General features: G+C 42.7%; 1 protein-coding gene across 16 annotated transcripts in view; it reads right to left on the reverse strand.

The window, feature by feature from the left end:
- Window positions 1–17,194, reverse strand: part of SECISBP2 (SECIS binding protein 2) — a 49,133-nt gene that overhangs the window by 13,462 nt on the left and 18,477 nt on the right. For 11 of the 16 annotated variants that reach the window (XM_033236846.1, XM_033236845.1, XM_033236841.1 and 8 more), the window contains 7 exons: window positions 15,165–15,287; window positions 13,770–13,859; window positions 12,250–12,382; window positions 6,616–6,782; window positions 5,456–5,594; window positions 3,734–3,887; window positions 2,807–3,027 (listed from right to left, as the gene is read on the reverse strand). In XM_033236846.1, the coding sequence (XP_033092737.1) occupies window positions 2,807–3,027; window positions 3,734–3,887; window positions 5,456–5,594; window positions 6,616–6,782; window positions 12,250–12,382; window positions 13,770–13,859; window positions 15,165–15,287 (1,027 nt within the window). The remainder of the gene's footprint in view (window positions 1–2,806; window positions 3,028–3,733; window positions 3,888–5,455; window positions 5,595–6,615; window positions 6,783–12,249; window positions 12,383–13,769; window positions 13,860–15,164; window positions 15,288–17,194) is intronic. The other 5 variants (XM_033236848.1, XM_033236847.1, XM_033236843.1 and 2 more) reach the window with 1 other exon arrangement.

Genomic DNA, 17,194 nt, shown 5'->3' on the forward strand with positions numbered 1-17,194 from the left:
CAGAAGCTGAAATGCAAATGGACAACTGAGCTAGCCAACCTAAGCCAACAGTGAGAAAAGCCTAGAACAGCCTGGACCCCAGAATCCCCCAAAGGTCGGGAATAGGCAGCACAGGGTGAGGCACAGGTGAAGAGGGCTGGTTGAACACTCGCAAAGAGGCAAGTTGGTGTCCAGTCCCTCAGCTGCAGCCCCCTGGTAAGGCACAGCACAGGTTTGCAGGACATGACGAACCACACATCTAATGGTGGTGAGAGGATGAGGTCACAGGGTGAAGTTCGCCTGTCCCTCCAGGTAGGCAGTGAGAAGTCTTCCTTGGGGATGTGACCAGCCCTAGGGGAGACAGAGATACCTGGGGGCACTTTCAACATGGAAGCAGCCCAACCACATCATCCTACAGCAGAAGTTCTCAGTACACTCCTTGGAGAAGCAGAAGCAGCACTTGGGAACTTGCTGGAAGTACAAATTCTTGGGCCCACTGGACCTCTTGAAGCAGAAACTCTGGAATCTGTGTTTCCCCCAGCTCTCTGGGTGATTCTGATGCTGGCTACAGTTTTGAGAATCATCATCCTCAATACTGCTCACAGCCTTGAACACCAGCCACACACCCAGATTTCTAGTCGGCTATTTAGTGGCTCTTAACTAGGCGCAGAAAACCAGGACACAGAGGACATCTGTGGAAAACCTCCACCATGAGAGGTCAAAACAAACAAGACTAAATTACTTGGCGGCAACAGAGGCACTGGAGGGAGAGGAACTCGACATCATTAAAATTCCCAGAGAGGCGACCATGAGGCAACAGCAATGTGACTAAAAAAAGGAATCTTCAGAGGACAAAAACAGCTCCCAAAAAATAAAAATAATATCAGAAGTAAAAAATTATACAGAAAGTTTACAAGATATGGTTGAGAAATCCTAACAGAAAATGAAACCAAAAGAAAGAGATGAAAAGAAGCAGGAAACAAGTAATGTGAGGACACCAGTCCGGGAGTCCCCACCCTGACATAGTTCCAAGAAAAGCTGCAAGGCCTGGAGGAGGGGATTCAAAGCAAAAATTCAACATGTCCCAGAGCCAAAGACACTGGATGCAAACTGTCTCACATCCTGTAACCCCAGGAACAAGGCACTTCCAGTGAACCCCCAGAGAGCGGGGGGTGCAAAATGATCACAAAGGATCAAGGATCAGAGACTCTAGATTTCAAGCAAGAGCTTTAAAATATGCCTCCCATGAATCCTTTTCTCCTAAACCACTGGAGGATGCACTCCAACAAAACAAGAGTGCAGCCCAAGAAGGAGTCCATAAACAACACCTTATCAAGAGCAGGATGGGAGCCAAGGGTATCCCTGGGTGGCAACTGCATGAGGTGCAGCGAGCTGGGAATGAAGGTTTCTTCAGCAGATGAAACTGCAGAACGCCTGGTGTAACCAACTGTCTTAGGGGAGACTGAGACAGCTGGCTGAGGGCATGAGGTTTCATTCATACTAAGTATATAGAAAATTAAGCAACCACCACAAAACAAGAACAATAACCCAAACTATACATTAGGGTAAGTAACAGCAAAGTCTTTTTGCTCTATTGGGAAGATGACGAATACTTAAAACTGAAAACATGTGAAGCTGTAGCTCACAAGCCTGTTATATGGAGACATGGAGGAAATACCCCACAATGTGGCTAAGAGCTGATAGGTGGAGTTGCTAGGAAAGGGAGAGAGCCCAAACCTGCCTCTCCCTTAACAAACCCTATAGGACTACTTGAACTGTTAGCTGTGGACATGTACAACATTGACAAAAACAGCCAGGGAAGCATGTGGTCTGTCCTCTCCAATGACCCGAAAAGGCCTCTGGGCACAATCAGATGGGTGGGTCACTGAGATCCATTCTGTCATATTCTGGTCAGTGTTAATGCTGGACCCATACTGAGTTAGAACAGGGACGAACTGCTGGCTAGGGGCCTCAGACATGTCACAAAACTTCCAGGCTTTAGATATGAAATGGTAACTGGAAAACATGATCTCTGAGGGTTCAGCCCCAGGATGTGGATGCATTATCTCAAAGTGGGACTCTATCAAATTGAATTTGACACTGCAGGAGAAATGAATGGGGTCAGGGAGGGGCTTGTGAGTGTTCCCTAGCCTAGACAGAGATGAAGGACAGGTGTCCATGAGCGATGCCACTCTGCTCTTATCAGTTCTCCTATTGCTCAATTCAAGAAGGACACAACACAGACAGGCAAGTCCTCCAGGAGCCAAGAGAGCACAAGCAGGGGGTGAACATGAGATGTCACAGGTGAGGGTTCAGTTACCTGACCCAGCATATCACATCCAACAAAACAAAAACACACATTCCAGTTTAAGTAAAATGGCAAAGTATTTAGACAAAGCCACATCTGTAACAAGCAAACAGATGAGTCAACCCCAGACTGAACAACTAAATGTCAAGTACACGAAAGCCCTAGGTAGGTAATGCCTGGCTGCCAGGCACAGCATCTCTGTGGTGCAAGTCACCAATGACAATCTCAGCCCCAGGGTAGTGGCCTGCACAACAGAGGCATGTCTTTCCCTGATGCCAGAGGCCTGTGTGGGCTGGGTGACCCCCTGGCGTGCAGGATCATAGGACCCATCTGCCCTACAGAGGTATTTAGTAATGGTCAATGCAGTTGGGAAACAGTTACTCAATAAAAACAAAAACCACAAAGAAAACGAGTAGTCTAGGCCTGTGGCATGGGCCACCCAGGTGTGCGGCGACCATGAGGGCACACTAGGCACTCGCACAGGGGCCCACATGTCACAAGACCCCACGGTGCCTTTACCTTTTGACTGTATCTTCTCACAATTGGGAGAAATAATGACACATTTCAGTTTTTTGAGTTTCAGGTGTTTGAGAACTTCCCTCAACCCCAACACAAGTCGACGTTTAGTCTTGGCCTTGACTGGATCCTTCTGGTACATACGGTCTTGGAAACGGACCAGTTCTTTGAGTAGGTCGGTAACACAAGCATCCACTTCTTTACTAAGCATCTGGCTGCAGTAACTGAAAGAAACAGACATCAGGAATCGTGCCACTGGCTGTGACACTGCAGCACTGCTCCCATCCCACCCCAGGGAGAAGAGACGTAGACTGCATCAGACAAGAAGTCACGTTTCGACAAGTACTACTAACCAGAACTGTGGAATTACTGATGATTTAATTTCACGGAAGGTAAATACTGGGGCATCTTCCCCCCATTCCCAACTACAAGGGACAAATTTCTCTGGTCCCTGACCCCCCACCATAGTTTGCCACAGGTCCCCATCTCAGCCACTACCCTGTGCATCAATCTGTCATAAAGACAAATACTGGGAGACTACCCTGGAAGAAAAGTGGGCAGGGGAGAAGGCAGAGAGAGCACACAAGGTTAAAGGAATCCTGCCGCCTAAGAAATTACACAGAGATTAAACCATGAAAAGGGGCCCAAAGATGATGTGTGGTCACTTCACTATCCGTTCTCCCGACTTCAAACCTGGACTGAGGGCCCCTCTTCCATCATTAACACCCCAAGAAACTCAGTAGAAGCAGAATCAGACACAACGATGAGGCTCTCCCTGAATGTGTGTAACCAGGTACCCGGCTTCTTTCAACCATGAGGGTTAAAGCACAGTGTGGTCCAGCAACAAGGATTTATGGGAGGTATCAATGCCACACTGAACCGAAGCACTTCCATCTTCCCCTAGTCCCTGGCAGGCAGGGGCTCACTCACTCCCTGAATCTGCGGCTGTGGATCTTAGGGAAGGTGGCGTGATTGGGAGCAAGGTGGGAGGCCTCTGTGTCCCTCTGGAGTTCTGTGCCTGGTGGCTCTTCAGACTTGCCCTCAATCGCAGGAGTGGAGATCGGTTCGTCCATCCCCTCTGGCCCTTCATGGAGGAAAAAGTCATCATAAGACATCTGTGAGGCCCAGTGCACACAGTGAGGGGCTGGCCCAATACCGTCTCACCGATGCAACCAGACCGTCCCTGCACACAACCACCACATCCACAGACAACATGCAGAGAAGTTTACAGAAGGCAGCAAAAACAGACGAGGATGCCTGGGGAAACCAGAAAAGCTGGTGGAGGCAGTCATGCCTGGAGGTGTGCCTCCCCCCAATTTACTTACACATTCACTTTTATTAGGGTAAAATATACATTAATGTTACCATTCTAACCACTTTTAAGTGTGCAGTTAAGTGGCCAAATTTATTTTTTGATTTTGAAATTTAACCTGAAGAATCTCTTATCAGGGAGTTTTAAAAAACAGGCTTTTAGTTCTAAGTTTTTTCTCAAATGCTTGAGGCCATTTCTTTTTGAAATAATCCTTTAGAAAGAGCTGAACTCCAACATCTAAACTATGACAAACTCAAGAGGTGTGTGTTTAAACACACCAGATCTGACGCAGCGATAGCATACTGTCCCCAACTAGTTACTTCTACTGACTATCAAAATGCAACTGCAGTAACAGATCACCAAATGAAGGAATGAAGAAACATATCCCACACCCACAAGAACGGCAAGGTTGAAAAAGGTAGTGCCCTGTGGGCTGGTGGAGATGGGGAGCACCTGCAACTCTCAGCCGCCCCCGGCCTTAACTGGTAGAACAGTCACAAACCCATTGGGCAGGAGCTACTCAAGTAATTCTACTCCCAGGTAATGCCCCACGGGAATGAGTGCTTGTGTCCTTTAAGACACATACAACACTGTCCACAGCAACCCTGTTACTAATTACCCAAACTGGAAAATGACTGAATGCCCATCCGCAACCCTGTACATTCGTCCAACTGAATTTCACACAGTAATGAAAATAAACATCTCCATGTTGCCAACAAGGCTGAAGGAGAGGGGACAAAGAGAGCAGCACACAACACACAGCTGCACCAGAGCCACATCTACAGCCCTTGGTGGGGCTGCCATGGGGCACGGTCTCCTAGGGAGGCCTCTGACAAGAGGGCGCAGGCAATTGCTGGGCTCCGTTTTGCTTCTTGATCTGAACGCAGTGGTCACTGTGAAAAGTCCTCAAGCTGTACACTGATGATTTGTGCACTTTTCTGAAAGTATCACTGAGTAAGAAGTTTACATAAAAACACACAATTGTGTTCATGCCCCCACGTCTCCTATACCTGCTGGTAAGCAGCTGTGCAGCTAGCGGTGTTAATTCTCATGACCACTTCGAGTTAGAGGACCATCCAGCATCACACAGATCAAACTTGGTGGGAAGAGAGGATCCTCACCTCTGTCCCTCACAGACCCCAGAACCAGAGGGACTAGAAACATGCCCCCATCCATGGGGACCTCCCTTCCCTGTAAAGCTGGAAGCTCAGTGCTGACCCACTTTCCCCACAAAGGCAAGAGTCGTCAGCCAAGTCCTGGAAAGTTTGCTCAGCACAGATCATCCTTTTCATAGTTGCTCCCGTTTAAATTATTCTTAAGGCACAAACAAAAGTTGGTACCTGAGGGCTCTGCCTGCTCAGGAACCTGGTCATCACCACCACTCTCTCCATCTTGTGTGTCATCACTGGTAAAAGCTGGACTCACAGCATTTTCTTGGAGACGCTGCTGCTTTCTCTCTTGCCGTTCTTTCAAAATAATCTTAAAAATTAAATAAACAATTAAAATGCCTAAATACTTGTATTTAAAAGCTCTTCTGCAAATTAAACTGCCTAAGTTCAACTTGTTGGCAATGCACCTATTTGTGTCCTGAGAGCAGCCAAGTGCTCCCCAGACTCTAGGGAGCTGACCCAACCCTCCCCGCTGGTTTTGGAGTGGCACGTTCCTCCCAAGGTATGCAGAGCAGCCACATAGGAGAGCCCTGAGCTCTGAAGACAATTCTGCAGCTCAGCACTCGCCTGAGCACCCACACCACACGGCTGCTGTGAGAATTCACTGGAGGGAGGCTGGGTGAGATGGCTCATGCCTATAATCCCAGTACTTTGGGAGACCAAGGCAGGAGGATCACCTGAGGTCAGGAGTTTGAGACTAGCCTGGTCAACATGGTGAGACCTCATCTCTACTAAAAATACAAGAATTAGTTGGGCATGATAGCATGCACCTGTAATCCCAGCTACTCAGGAGGCTGAGGCAGGAGAGTTGCTTGAACCCGGGAGGCGGAGGTTGCAGTGAGCTGAGATCGCTCCATCACTGCACTCCAGCCTGGGCGACAAGAGCAAAACTCCATCTCAAAAAAAAAAAAAAAAAAAAAAAAGGAAATCACCAAAGGAGCCTGTGACTGTCCTCCTGGAAGGTCTGTAAGGAAGTGTGCATTATTTACTGATTCTGAACATCAGACAGATCAGCTAGGGTAGGATGAAAGGGGATCATAAGAAGAAGAAAAATGCAGCTTCTTCCATTTCTGGTTTTCTATCCATCCACTGCATAAAAGATGTTCCTTTCTTGTCAGGTAGCTAAAGCATTTCCCACATCACATGTCCCTCACGTGTCAGGCTGGGAGGCTGAGGGATCATTTGTTAAAAGTATCATTAACATGTTTTACTACAACATATTCAAATAATGTAAGTCGTAAAATCTAAAAATCTAAGAGCTGGGAGAATAACTATGGAAATGTGAAACTAAGTTTTCTGGCGCCTCGCTTCGGCTGAAACAGCCCACACACCTTCTTCAGTGAGGTTGGCTTCTTGGCCTTGGGGATCTCCCTCTGCTTCCCTTTCTTCATCAGCGGGGCGCTGGAGTCCAAGGGATTGTGTGGGGTCTTCATTTGACTCACGCGACGGCCTCTCTCCCCTGACGCACATTCTTTGGAAAGGACTGGCACTGCTCCAACTGAAACACAGTGGAACAAAGGCCTCAAGGTCAACTCCCAGACGCTCCACCCAGCTCTTGGACCACAGCTCGCCCAGAGGCTGCCTTAGGGTATCTGACAGAGCTTGCCAAGTCACCCCCAGCCTGTCCCCACAACCCTTCTCATCTTTGTCAAACAATCTCTTACACATTCTTTTCATTGGCAGTAATTCCAAATGAAATTTAGTATCTTTTGGATGAGATTCCCAAAAAGTATCAAGTAATTCAGGAACACCTACCTTCCTATCCATGTAATCAGATCTCCCATGTTTCTCAGCACAGCCTAATACTACATAGATCTCATTTTTTGACTCAGGACAGTTCTAGGTGGTCTGCACTCACTGTTGCTACTGTGAACACGTCCCTCTCCACCACCTTTTCTAGTTGACACTGCCTTTGTGGAAGCTGGCCCTATTGGTTTCTGTATGTGTATCTTGTATCTAGCTACCTTATAAGGCCACTATAAGATTCTAGTAATAGTTCTAGTTAATTCTCTTGAGTTTTCCAGACATGCTTTCTGAAATCCCATCATGGGCAGTTGGTAATCCTCCCTCTATATAGTCAATAAATTATTGTGATTACTACTGAACAGTTCAATTTTATTCTCCTTTTCTGTTCTATTTCCCATCTCAGTAATTATTTCAAGTAAACAGTTAATTCCTCTATAGTTTTATCCTCACTTTTTGATCTGGAAAATTTCCATACGCCAAAGAAAAAAGAATGGTAAACAAACCCCCTGTGCCCACTGTCCAGCTTCAACAATCATCAGTATTTCTCCAAATGTATTTTACCTGCCCTCCTTTAATTTTGGAACACGTTTTTAAAATAATTGGTGCTCGTCAATCAGGCAATCCCAGTAAGTCTCGCCTGTCTGATTCACTGCTGCAACACAGAACGTAACCTGCACAGGTCAACCAAGACAACTGTACCTGCCTCCCAGGCTGCTCTGGACTTAGTGACCACAGCTGCTTGCATCTTTGGAGCCTTGTTTCCACATGGTGTTTGAAACATACATGTGACTATTCTTTTTCTCAGCTCTTCTAGGAAAACCCTGTATGGCTCATAGGTGCTCACTCACCCAGTCCCCAATGACACCAAGTTCAGCATCTCACTTGGGCTCCCGAAAAACCTGCCACAAGCCCTCTAGCTCTACACACACCTCCTGCACCCCACTGCCAGGCAATTCTTCACAAAGCACTGACAACAGGCCTGAGGAGGGTCCTTCCTACAACAGAGGAAGATCAACCATTCCCTCCCACAAAAACAACCACGAAGTTCAAGAGAACTGCCAAACACAATCACATCAGTCCTCTGGAAAGTGACCAAAAGGTTCCAACAAACCAAAGAGTGCTTATTCCTTAGATGACTAGCCTTCAGGTGAGAACAGTAGAGTCTGGACATTCCTGTCTGAGGCATTTCCCAGTCTCTCCCTGCTCCGCTTTGGCTCATTCAACAGGTGCCAAGGCTATGAAAACCAGCAGCTTCCCTGTCAGTGCCATAAGGGGCTTGCTGAATTGAGAGTGTGATCATTTAAATTAGTGATTTCAGCAAATGGGGAAGGCAAGGCAGCATGGCCAGTCTGAGGCTGCCGTTTTGTATAGTCAAGCAACAGACATGGCCAGGCCAGCAGGGACTTACACGGAGTCCAGGGGAAGACTCGCTATAGGGATGAGCTATGGGGTGGTCAACCAAGAATTCTACATCCAGCAAAACTAACCTCCAAAAAGTGAATGCAAAATAAAGACATTCCTAGACAAACAAAGACCGTGAGAATTTGTTGCTAGTATGGCTTGTGTCACTAATACTAAAGGAAGTCCTCCAGAAGAAATACTACCAGAAGGGATACAAGATGGCAACTGAATCCAGAGGAATACAGAACACCTAAAATCATAAATATGAAACTGGGAAATACACATTTTTTTTCCTTATTCCTTCTCTTCTTTAAAAGATATGGCTGTATAAAGTAGTAGTTCCAACACTGTAGTGTTTGGTTTATAATCTATTTAGATGTACCATATAACAATAGCATAAAGGGGGAGGAAGAAAATGGAGACATATTGGAATAAAGTTTCTCCAGTATATAAACTAACATGTATATTGTAATCCCTATAGCAACCACTAAGAAAGTAGTTTTTCAAACTAAAGTTAAAAAAGATCAACAAAGAAATCAAAAGTGTACTCCAAAAACATTTAACACCAAAGGCAGTAAAGGAGGAAGCGAGGAACAAATCACAAAATCGGCAAAAACAAGCAATGGGGAAAGGACTCCCTATTCAATAAACGGTGCTGGGATAACTGGCTAGCCATATGCAGAAAATTGAAACTGGACCCCTTCCTTACACTGTATACAAAAATCAACTAAAGATGGATTTAAGACTTAAATGTAAAAGCTAGAACTATAAAAACACTGAAAGACAACCCAGGCAATACCATTCTGGACACAGGAACTGGCAAAGATTTCATGACAAAGACATCAAAAGCAATTGCAACAAAAGCAAAAGTTGACAAATGGGATCTAATTAAACTAAAGAGCTTCTGCATTGCAAAACAAACTATCATCAGAGTGAACAGACAACCTACAGAATGGGAGAAATTTTTGCAATCTATCCATCTGAAAAACGTCTAATATCCAATATCTATAAGGAACTTAAACAAATTTACAAGAAAAAACAACCCCATTAAAAAGTGGGCAAAGGACATGAACAGACACTTTTCAAGAGACATACACGTGACCAACAAGCATATGAGAAAAACCTCAATATCACTGAATCATTAGAGAAATGCAAATCAAAACCACAATGAGATACCATCTCACATCAGTCAGAATGGCTATAACATGCTGGCAAGGTTGCGGAGAAAAAGAAACACTTATACACTGTTGCTGGGAGTGTAAATTAGTTCAACCACTGTGGAAAGCAGTGTGGTGATTCCTCAGATCTAAAAACAGAAATATCATTTGACCCAGCAATCCCATTACTGGTTATATACCCAAAGGAATATAAATCATTCTACTATAAAGACATATGCACGTGAATGTTCACTGCAATACTATTCACAATAGCAGAGACATGAAATCAACTTAAATGCCCAGCAATGGTAGACTGGATAAAGAAAATATCGTATATATACACCATGGAATACTACGCAGTCATAAAAGAATGAGATCATATCCTTTGTAGGAACATGGATGGAGCTGGAGGCCATCATCCTTAGCAAACCAATGCAGGAACAGAAAACCAAATAACACATGTTCTCACTTACAAGTGGGAGCTAAATGAGAACACATGGACACATGGGGGGAACAACAGACACTGTGGCCTACTTGAGGGTGGGAGGAGGGAAAAGATCAGAAAAAATAACTATTGGCTACTGGGCTTAGTACCTGAGTGATAAAATAATCTGTACAACAAACCCCCATGACACAAGTTTACCTATATAACAAATGTGTACCCCTGAACCTAAAATAAAAGTTTTTAAAAAAGGAAGATCCACAGATTAAAAAAAAAAAAAAAGTAGTATTTTTTGAAATAATAAACTACTTCAAAAGGAAGAAACGTATCTAAAAGCCTATGGTGGACAATTTTCAAGTTGCTTTTTGACATATTGTGCGTTTTAACTGTCTTGGCTCTTAAGAGAAGATGTGTCAGAGGAAAGACGCAGCCATAAGCACTACTCGACACTGTTCCCAGTGGTGCCCCATGCACAGGCAGTAAACCATTTCCATGGAATGCAGCTTCCTTACCCAGACGGTAAAGATCTTTAGGAACTCAGGGCACTTTTACAGATAAGGAGATTTTCAGCTATACAATGTCATCACATCAAGTGGAAAGTTCATCTTTCAATCAGATCAATTTTTAAAAATCATCCTATTTTAATAACTTAAAAATGTTTTAATTGTGGTAATGTATGACATAAAATGTACCATTTTAACTGTTTTTAAGTGCACAATTCAGTGGCATAAATTAGATTCACAATGTTGTGCAACCATCACTATTATCCATTTTCAAGACTTTTTCATGCTCCAATGAATACTCTGTCCCCATTAATAATAACTCACCATTCCTTTTCCCCTCAGCCCCAGGTATCTTCTAATCTATGCTTTTATGAATTTGCCTATTCCACATATTTCTTTTAAGTGGAATCACAAAGTAGTTGTGTTTCTGTGTCTGGCTAATTTTATATGGTATAATGTTTTCAGGTTTCATTCATGTTGTATTATGTAAAGGAATTCATTCTCTTTTTAAGGTTGCATATTACATTGTGTAGGTATACCACATTTGTTTACACCGTCATGTGGGAATGAACATTTGCACTGTTTCTACCTTTTGGTTATTGTGAATAATGCCATAACAAACCCCAGTGTAAAAGTGTCTAAGTCTATTTTCTTTTGGGTAAATACTGAGGAGTGAAATCGCTGAGTCATGTAGTAACGGCATGGAGCATTTTAAGAAGCCACCAGATTGTCTTTCACAGTGGCTGTACCATTTTCCATTCCCACCGGCAGTGTACGGGGTTCCAACGCTTCCACATCTTCACCGACACTTGTTATTTTCTGTTTGGGTTATAATCATCCCACTAGGTGCGAAGTAGTATTTCACTGTACTTTGGATTAATATGTATTTCCCTGATGACTAATGATGTTCAGGATCTTTTCATGCCCTTATTGATCACTTGTGTACCTTTTTTGGAGAAACGTCTTTTCCAGTCCTTTGCTCGTTTTTTTTTTTTTTTGCTGCTGTTGTTTTTTCTGAGACGGAGTCTCGCTCTGTCACCCTGGCTGGAGTGTGGTGGCATGATCTCAGCTCACTCCTTTGCCCATTTTGAAATTGGATTGTTTGCTATACAGCTGGAGTTCCTAAATATTTGAATATTAATCACCTATCAGATATATGATTTGAAAATATTTTCTCCCATTCTGTAAGTTGTCTTTTCACTTTCTTATGTCCTTCGGTATGCAAAAATTTTTAATTTTAATGAAGTCCAAAGTTTATTTTTCTTTTGTTGCTCATCTTTTTGGTGCCATATCTAAAAATCCAATGTCTAATAAAAGGTCATAAACATTTACCCATTTTCTTTTAAGAGTTTTATAGTTTTAGCTCTCATATTTAGCTCACTGATCCATTCTGAGTTCATTTGGATCTATGGTGTGAGGTAAGAGGTATGATTATTCTTTAGCATGTGGAAATCCAGATGTTCTAGTACCATTTTAAAGAGACTGTTCTTTTTTCTTTTCAAGGAGTTGGCATACTCATGAAAAATCAATTGGTTACAGATACATGAATTTATTTCTGGACTCTTTAATTTTATTCCACAGTTCCATATCTATGCTTATTCCAGCATCACGCTGTTTTATCTATAAATAACTTTTGATAACAAGAGAAAATGTTAACATAATAATCTAGCTGAAAAAGACTTCAATCACTTGCCTGACATGGAAAGACTCTCTTACCTGAGACTACCACTGGTTTGGAGGACTGCTTTGCATGCTGAGAGTGCTGCTTCTTCTCCAGGGCTGTCAGCACGCCCCCCAAATCCAGCTGCACTGGAAGCTGGCTCTTCTTTACATTGTTTCTAAAGTTATCCTGAAAGTTCAAAATTCGTAAGTTTATTTATAAAACTATACAAACTGTGCTTTTCATTTTACAAAAAATTGATGTAAAGATAAAATGAAGTAGAGACTATAAAAAATAATTTTCAAAAATTCAAGTAATGAAAGGAAAAACAATCAATCCCACATTATCTGCCAGTATTACCATGGTTGTTTATGTCTTCCTTCTTTCAGAACATTGGGTTTATATTAAATCACCTACACGACTGTCTATATCTATATCTCCACTGTGAGTAGTCAACAATACACATCTACAGACAAGACATTAGCACTTGTATAAAGTCTTTGGCTACAAAGTCTGTGCGTGAGGCTACTTGGTTAGTACTACTGCCTCATTAGCCCATTCTCTCTCCAAATGCCTCTGTAAACCAACAAAATGGCATGAAATTATAGTGATACAAAGTCTACATAAGCCCAAATCATACTCAGCAAATAATATTAAATGCAGGCTCAAAGTCTGATATGCTTAAAACAAGTGTTATTTTTGAAACTGTTGTGATTTGGGTTTTGAGACTATATAAAAAAGCTGTACAAGGAAGCCCAGTGATACGTCCTAAGGCATGGTGTCCCATTTGCTTTAGTGCCTCTGCTCTGCTCTCCTGCCAAGTGTTCTCTTCCCGGACACCAAAAACCCTACTGGCTGAGGGCTCCCATCAGGGGAAAGTACCAAGTGCAACAAAGGACAGGCAAGGAGGCCTACTGCATGGAAGGAAGATGAGCAAATTATAACATTGAATTGAAAGTTAACTCACACAAAGGCTTAGAATGTTATTTTTCATGAATGCGAAAACAACAGTCTCCCTCTAAAAGGCAAAATGACAATGAATATCCTAGCAAATAAATGTCTACAAGTACACAAGTTCCCCATCTAAATTATGACTCACAAGCTCCCTCCTGAATCTGTGGGATAGATGGTGGAGTATGGAAGGGGAATCACCTCCACTTTAGCTTGTTTTGACTGCATAGAGTAAAATTGTGGTGCCTCTCTTATTTTTCTTCTGTCAGACATTACTCACTTGCAAAAACATTCTTCTGTTTCCCAAATAAACGAAATCAACTTTTTCCCTTTAAAGTTTCATAAGGCAGTATGATCCCTCTCCTTTCTGACCTAGCAACTACAGTTACTAATAATCTTATTATAAAATCACAATCTTATAAAATAAGTCATTATAAAATAATAAAATGTTATTTAAGAGCAATTCTGTTTCAACATGATGGGTGCAGTTCTCTCATGAAGGAATGAATCAAAACAAAACCACCTGTCTCCATACAGAGATGTCTGGAAAGCAGTTTTTCTCAAGCATTTAGTTGAGCCAGAAAAGTTAAGCCTAAAGCAATTGTGGCTTCAATCTAAAAATTACCTGTGGCTGCTGTTTAGATTGAAATTTCGGTGTCTCTATTCTGTCTCTTCTTTCTGATGCAACTGCCAGGTTGGGAAATTCCTCGGCATCCTAAGTAAACCACACACCTCTTTAGCTCTTTGTTAATGCCAACATGCCAAGTATAACCTTTCCCTTGCTTATATTTTCATTCTTCAGTAAGGTTGCACAAAAGTTCTTAAAAGTGATTAAAAAAAAAGAAAAGTCGCAAAACTCTCACATAGGAGCTTCTGCTTTATTTAACACAGAGCAAATTTGAAGGCCACCGTTCTAATACCCCCGGACCCAATAAAGAGAGTGCCACCAATGATCTTGGTACACCAAAGGGTCTACAGAACTGACGTTGGACCACCTTGGCATGAGAGTATTCAACCACCTGTTCTTCAAAGGATTGTTTTTCACTAGAGAAACCATCCAGATTCAGTAGATTTACATGTTATCTCTGCTGAACCCAGGCTAATAAATGGAGTCAAAGGCAACAGGCCTGCTAAAAGACAATTTTTTAATCACTTAAAAATGCCTATGTCATTTTGTCAATATTTTAGGTGCCTTGGAAAAAGATGGGAAACATGGGGCAGAAATATAAATTATTCACTTGCCTAAACCATAATGCTCTGCCATGGTAGGTTTTCAAACATGTAACCCAGCTATTCTTGAATGATGTTCTAAGAGCCTTGGGAACCCCCACCCCAAGTATGTGGGAATGCCCTGGGCTTGACCCTAAGCTGGGCACCCGGGCAGCACCTCTGAGAGAGCCTTCGGCCCGCACAAGCAGCCAGGCCACCTGAGTCTGGTACAGCAATGTAAAGAAAACGACCAGGCACACGAGAAATTAAGTCCGAACCCAGGCTGGCTCCTTAGAGTACATGAAATACTTGGAGTATCATGAGACAATTAAAGCATGCTTTTGGAAGTTCCTGAAATCTTCTGATTTGGGCCCTCAATGGTTCTATAGGATTCTATGTTTCTCTCTATAATGAAGCACTTTATAATAAGACTTCTGGGTAGAAAAGGAGGCCCTGCAAAAGCCAGCATTCTAAAGCAAGAAAAAAAAAAAAAAAACTAAAAAAACAAAAACAGGTAAAGCAGGTAACTGAGGGGAAATATTAGTAATATGCTATTCAACTCTGATACAAGTAGTTTAGTCTCCAGACCATTCATTCATTCAGGTGTTCACTGAGTGGCTGCTCTGAGAAAACTGGGAAGCCAAAATGAAGAGGTGAGAAGAGTGGCTGGTTACTCTTTTCTTTAGCACTAAGAAAATGATCATTAAAAAGCCCTGGAGATTTTCACTTAGGAAACCAATATGAACCCAAGTTTCTCTTAAGAAACACCCACTTATTATATCACACAATGTGAGTAATAAATAAAATGTACTTCAATCCTTGGAGGCTCTTGAACTGTCAGGACTTCATATTTTGATGTAAATTTTTCTTTCTTTTTCTTACTCTTTCTTAAGGCTTCATTTTGTTCAAGGTCGCTACCTTGTAATGCTTTAGACTAGAACAAAAAAATCAAAGCAAAAATCCTCAGTTTTTAGGGCGGTCAATAGAATGTTTAATACTACATATCAGCAAAATTAACAAGTCCTATAATCACATGGCAATTTTATTCAGAGTTAGGTTCCTCATCCATGTTTTTTAAAAAGCCAGGATTCACTAGAATAGTTCTGATGGAAAAAAAAGTTTGTTCAAATAGTTGTAATGCCCAATTCCTTTTGAAAACTGGTGGATTTGGACAGAACCTAGTTTTCAGCCTGACGAGATCATGGTGTTCATGACCTTCCTGATCCCAGTCTAAGCCCTCCATGTAATTCTAGGCAGGCCATTTCCATCAGCACAGCCCAGTGGTTCCTCATCTGCACATTACACCTGTCTGCACAGCAGAATCACCCATAGAACCTTCAAATCAGACAAACACCTGAGACCATCCAAGGACTGCTAAATGTGACCTCATCATTCCTACAGGCCCCTAACCCCCAGGGCCTCTCCTCATCCAAGGTCGAATGTGCTTTGGCCATAGGGCCTTTGCACTGAAGCCCCTTCACTAGAATTTGGCTAGGCTGGGGCCACTCCTCATCTCTATCTACCCCTTGCTTTCTACCCTTGGAATTTCCATGGTTTTCTCTTCAGAGCACTTGATCACTCTCTGACATGTCCTACACCTGTCTGCATGTTGTCAGCCTCCCTCCATCAGAATGGAGGCTCTAAAAGGGCAGGGAACTTTTTGTTTTAGGCCCTGCTATACCCAGTGGGAATTTACACTTCAGAAGTAAAAGTCTCAGCAGCTATTAAAAAGAGTATGTTTATCTACTGACCCACAGGAGCTGTCCATGATATTTTTCTAAGTGAAAAAGACAGGTTTAGGGGTAATGTGTATAAAATGATCACATTTTAAGAAAAACAAAACAAAACGAAACAGAGAAACTCCTCCCTCTTTGTTCATATTTTCATGAGCCTGAGGCAGGATATATGCCAGATTGCTAATGCAGGTTTCTCTGAAGGTAGGCATCAAAAGTATGGGAGAGATGACCTTTTCCATAAGCAGATCCTTGAAGTGTTACATTTATCATTTCTGTAATAATTTCACAATACAGAAAGTTTCTAAAAAAACCATTTTGATCACTATCACTCCAGCTATGTAAAATGCAAAGCTATTTGGGTTAGAAGATAACAGGAGATGCTGATTTTCTTCTTATCTTTTAGAATTTTTCTAAAATAAGCTTTTCTTAGACCTATAATTAAGAAAAATTTTTAAAAAGATCTTGGGAAAATAAAACAAAATCTGTTAACTCTTAGAATGCTAACTGCATATTAGGAAAACTGGCTCTGAGAGTGACTTGGCAGCTGCAACAAAGAATTAGACAGTCGGGGGCCACGTGCGGTGGCTCACGCCTGTAATGCCAGCACTTTGGGAGGCCGAGGTGGATAGATCACCTGAGGTCAGGAGTTCGAGCCAGCCTGACCAACATGGTGAAACCCCGTCTCTACTAAAACACTACAAAAATTAGCCAGGCATGGTGGCAGGCATGTGTAATCCCAGCTACTTGGGAGGCTAAGGCAGGAGAATCCCTTGAACCCGGGAGGCGGAGGCTGCAGTGAGCCGAGATCATGCCATTGCACTCCAGCCTGGGCGACAGAGCAAGACTCCATCTCAAAAAAAAAAAAAAAAAAAAATTAGACAGTGGGCTGTTGTCCAGCTTGCGCCTGGCCACCCAGAGGAGCCACAGAGACAGGCAGGAGGCTTCACTGAGAGTCAAGCTCAGTGTGTACACAAAAGGAAGGGTCTCTCCCTTACACATACTGCTTTCTCTCAGATACATGCACAGAGCAATGAGGAACAAGCACACATCTACCTTCACTGTAATTGTCACCACTGTAAATACACAGCTACCATTTATGTGGAAT

This window comes from Trachypithecus francoisi, unplaced genomic scaffold (assembly GCF_009764315.1).
Source record: "Trachypithecus francoisi isolate TF-2019V2 unplaced genomic scaffold, Tfra_2.0 Lachesis_group16, whole genome shotgun sequence".
In the NCBI taxonomy this organism is placed as follows: domain Eukaryota; kingdom Metazoa; phylum Chordata; class Mammalia; order Primates; family Cercopithecidae; genus Trachypithecus; species Trachypithecus francoisi.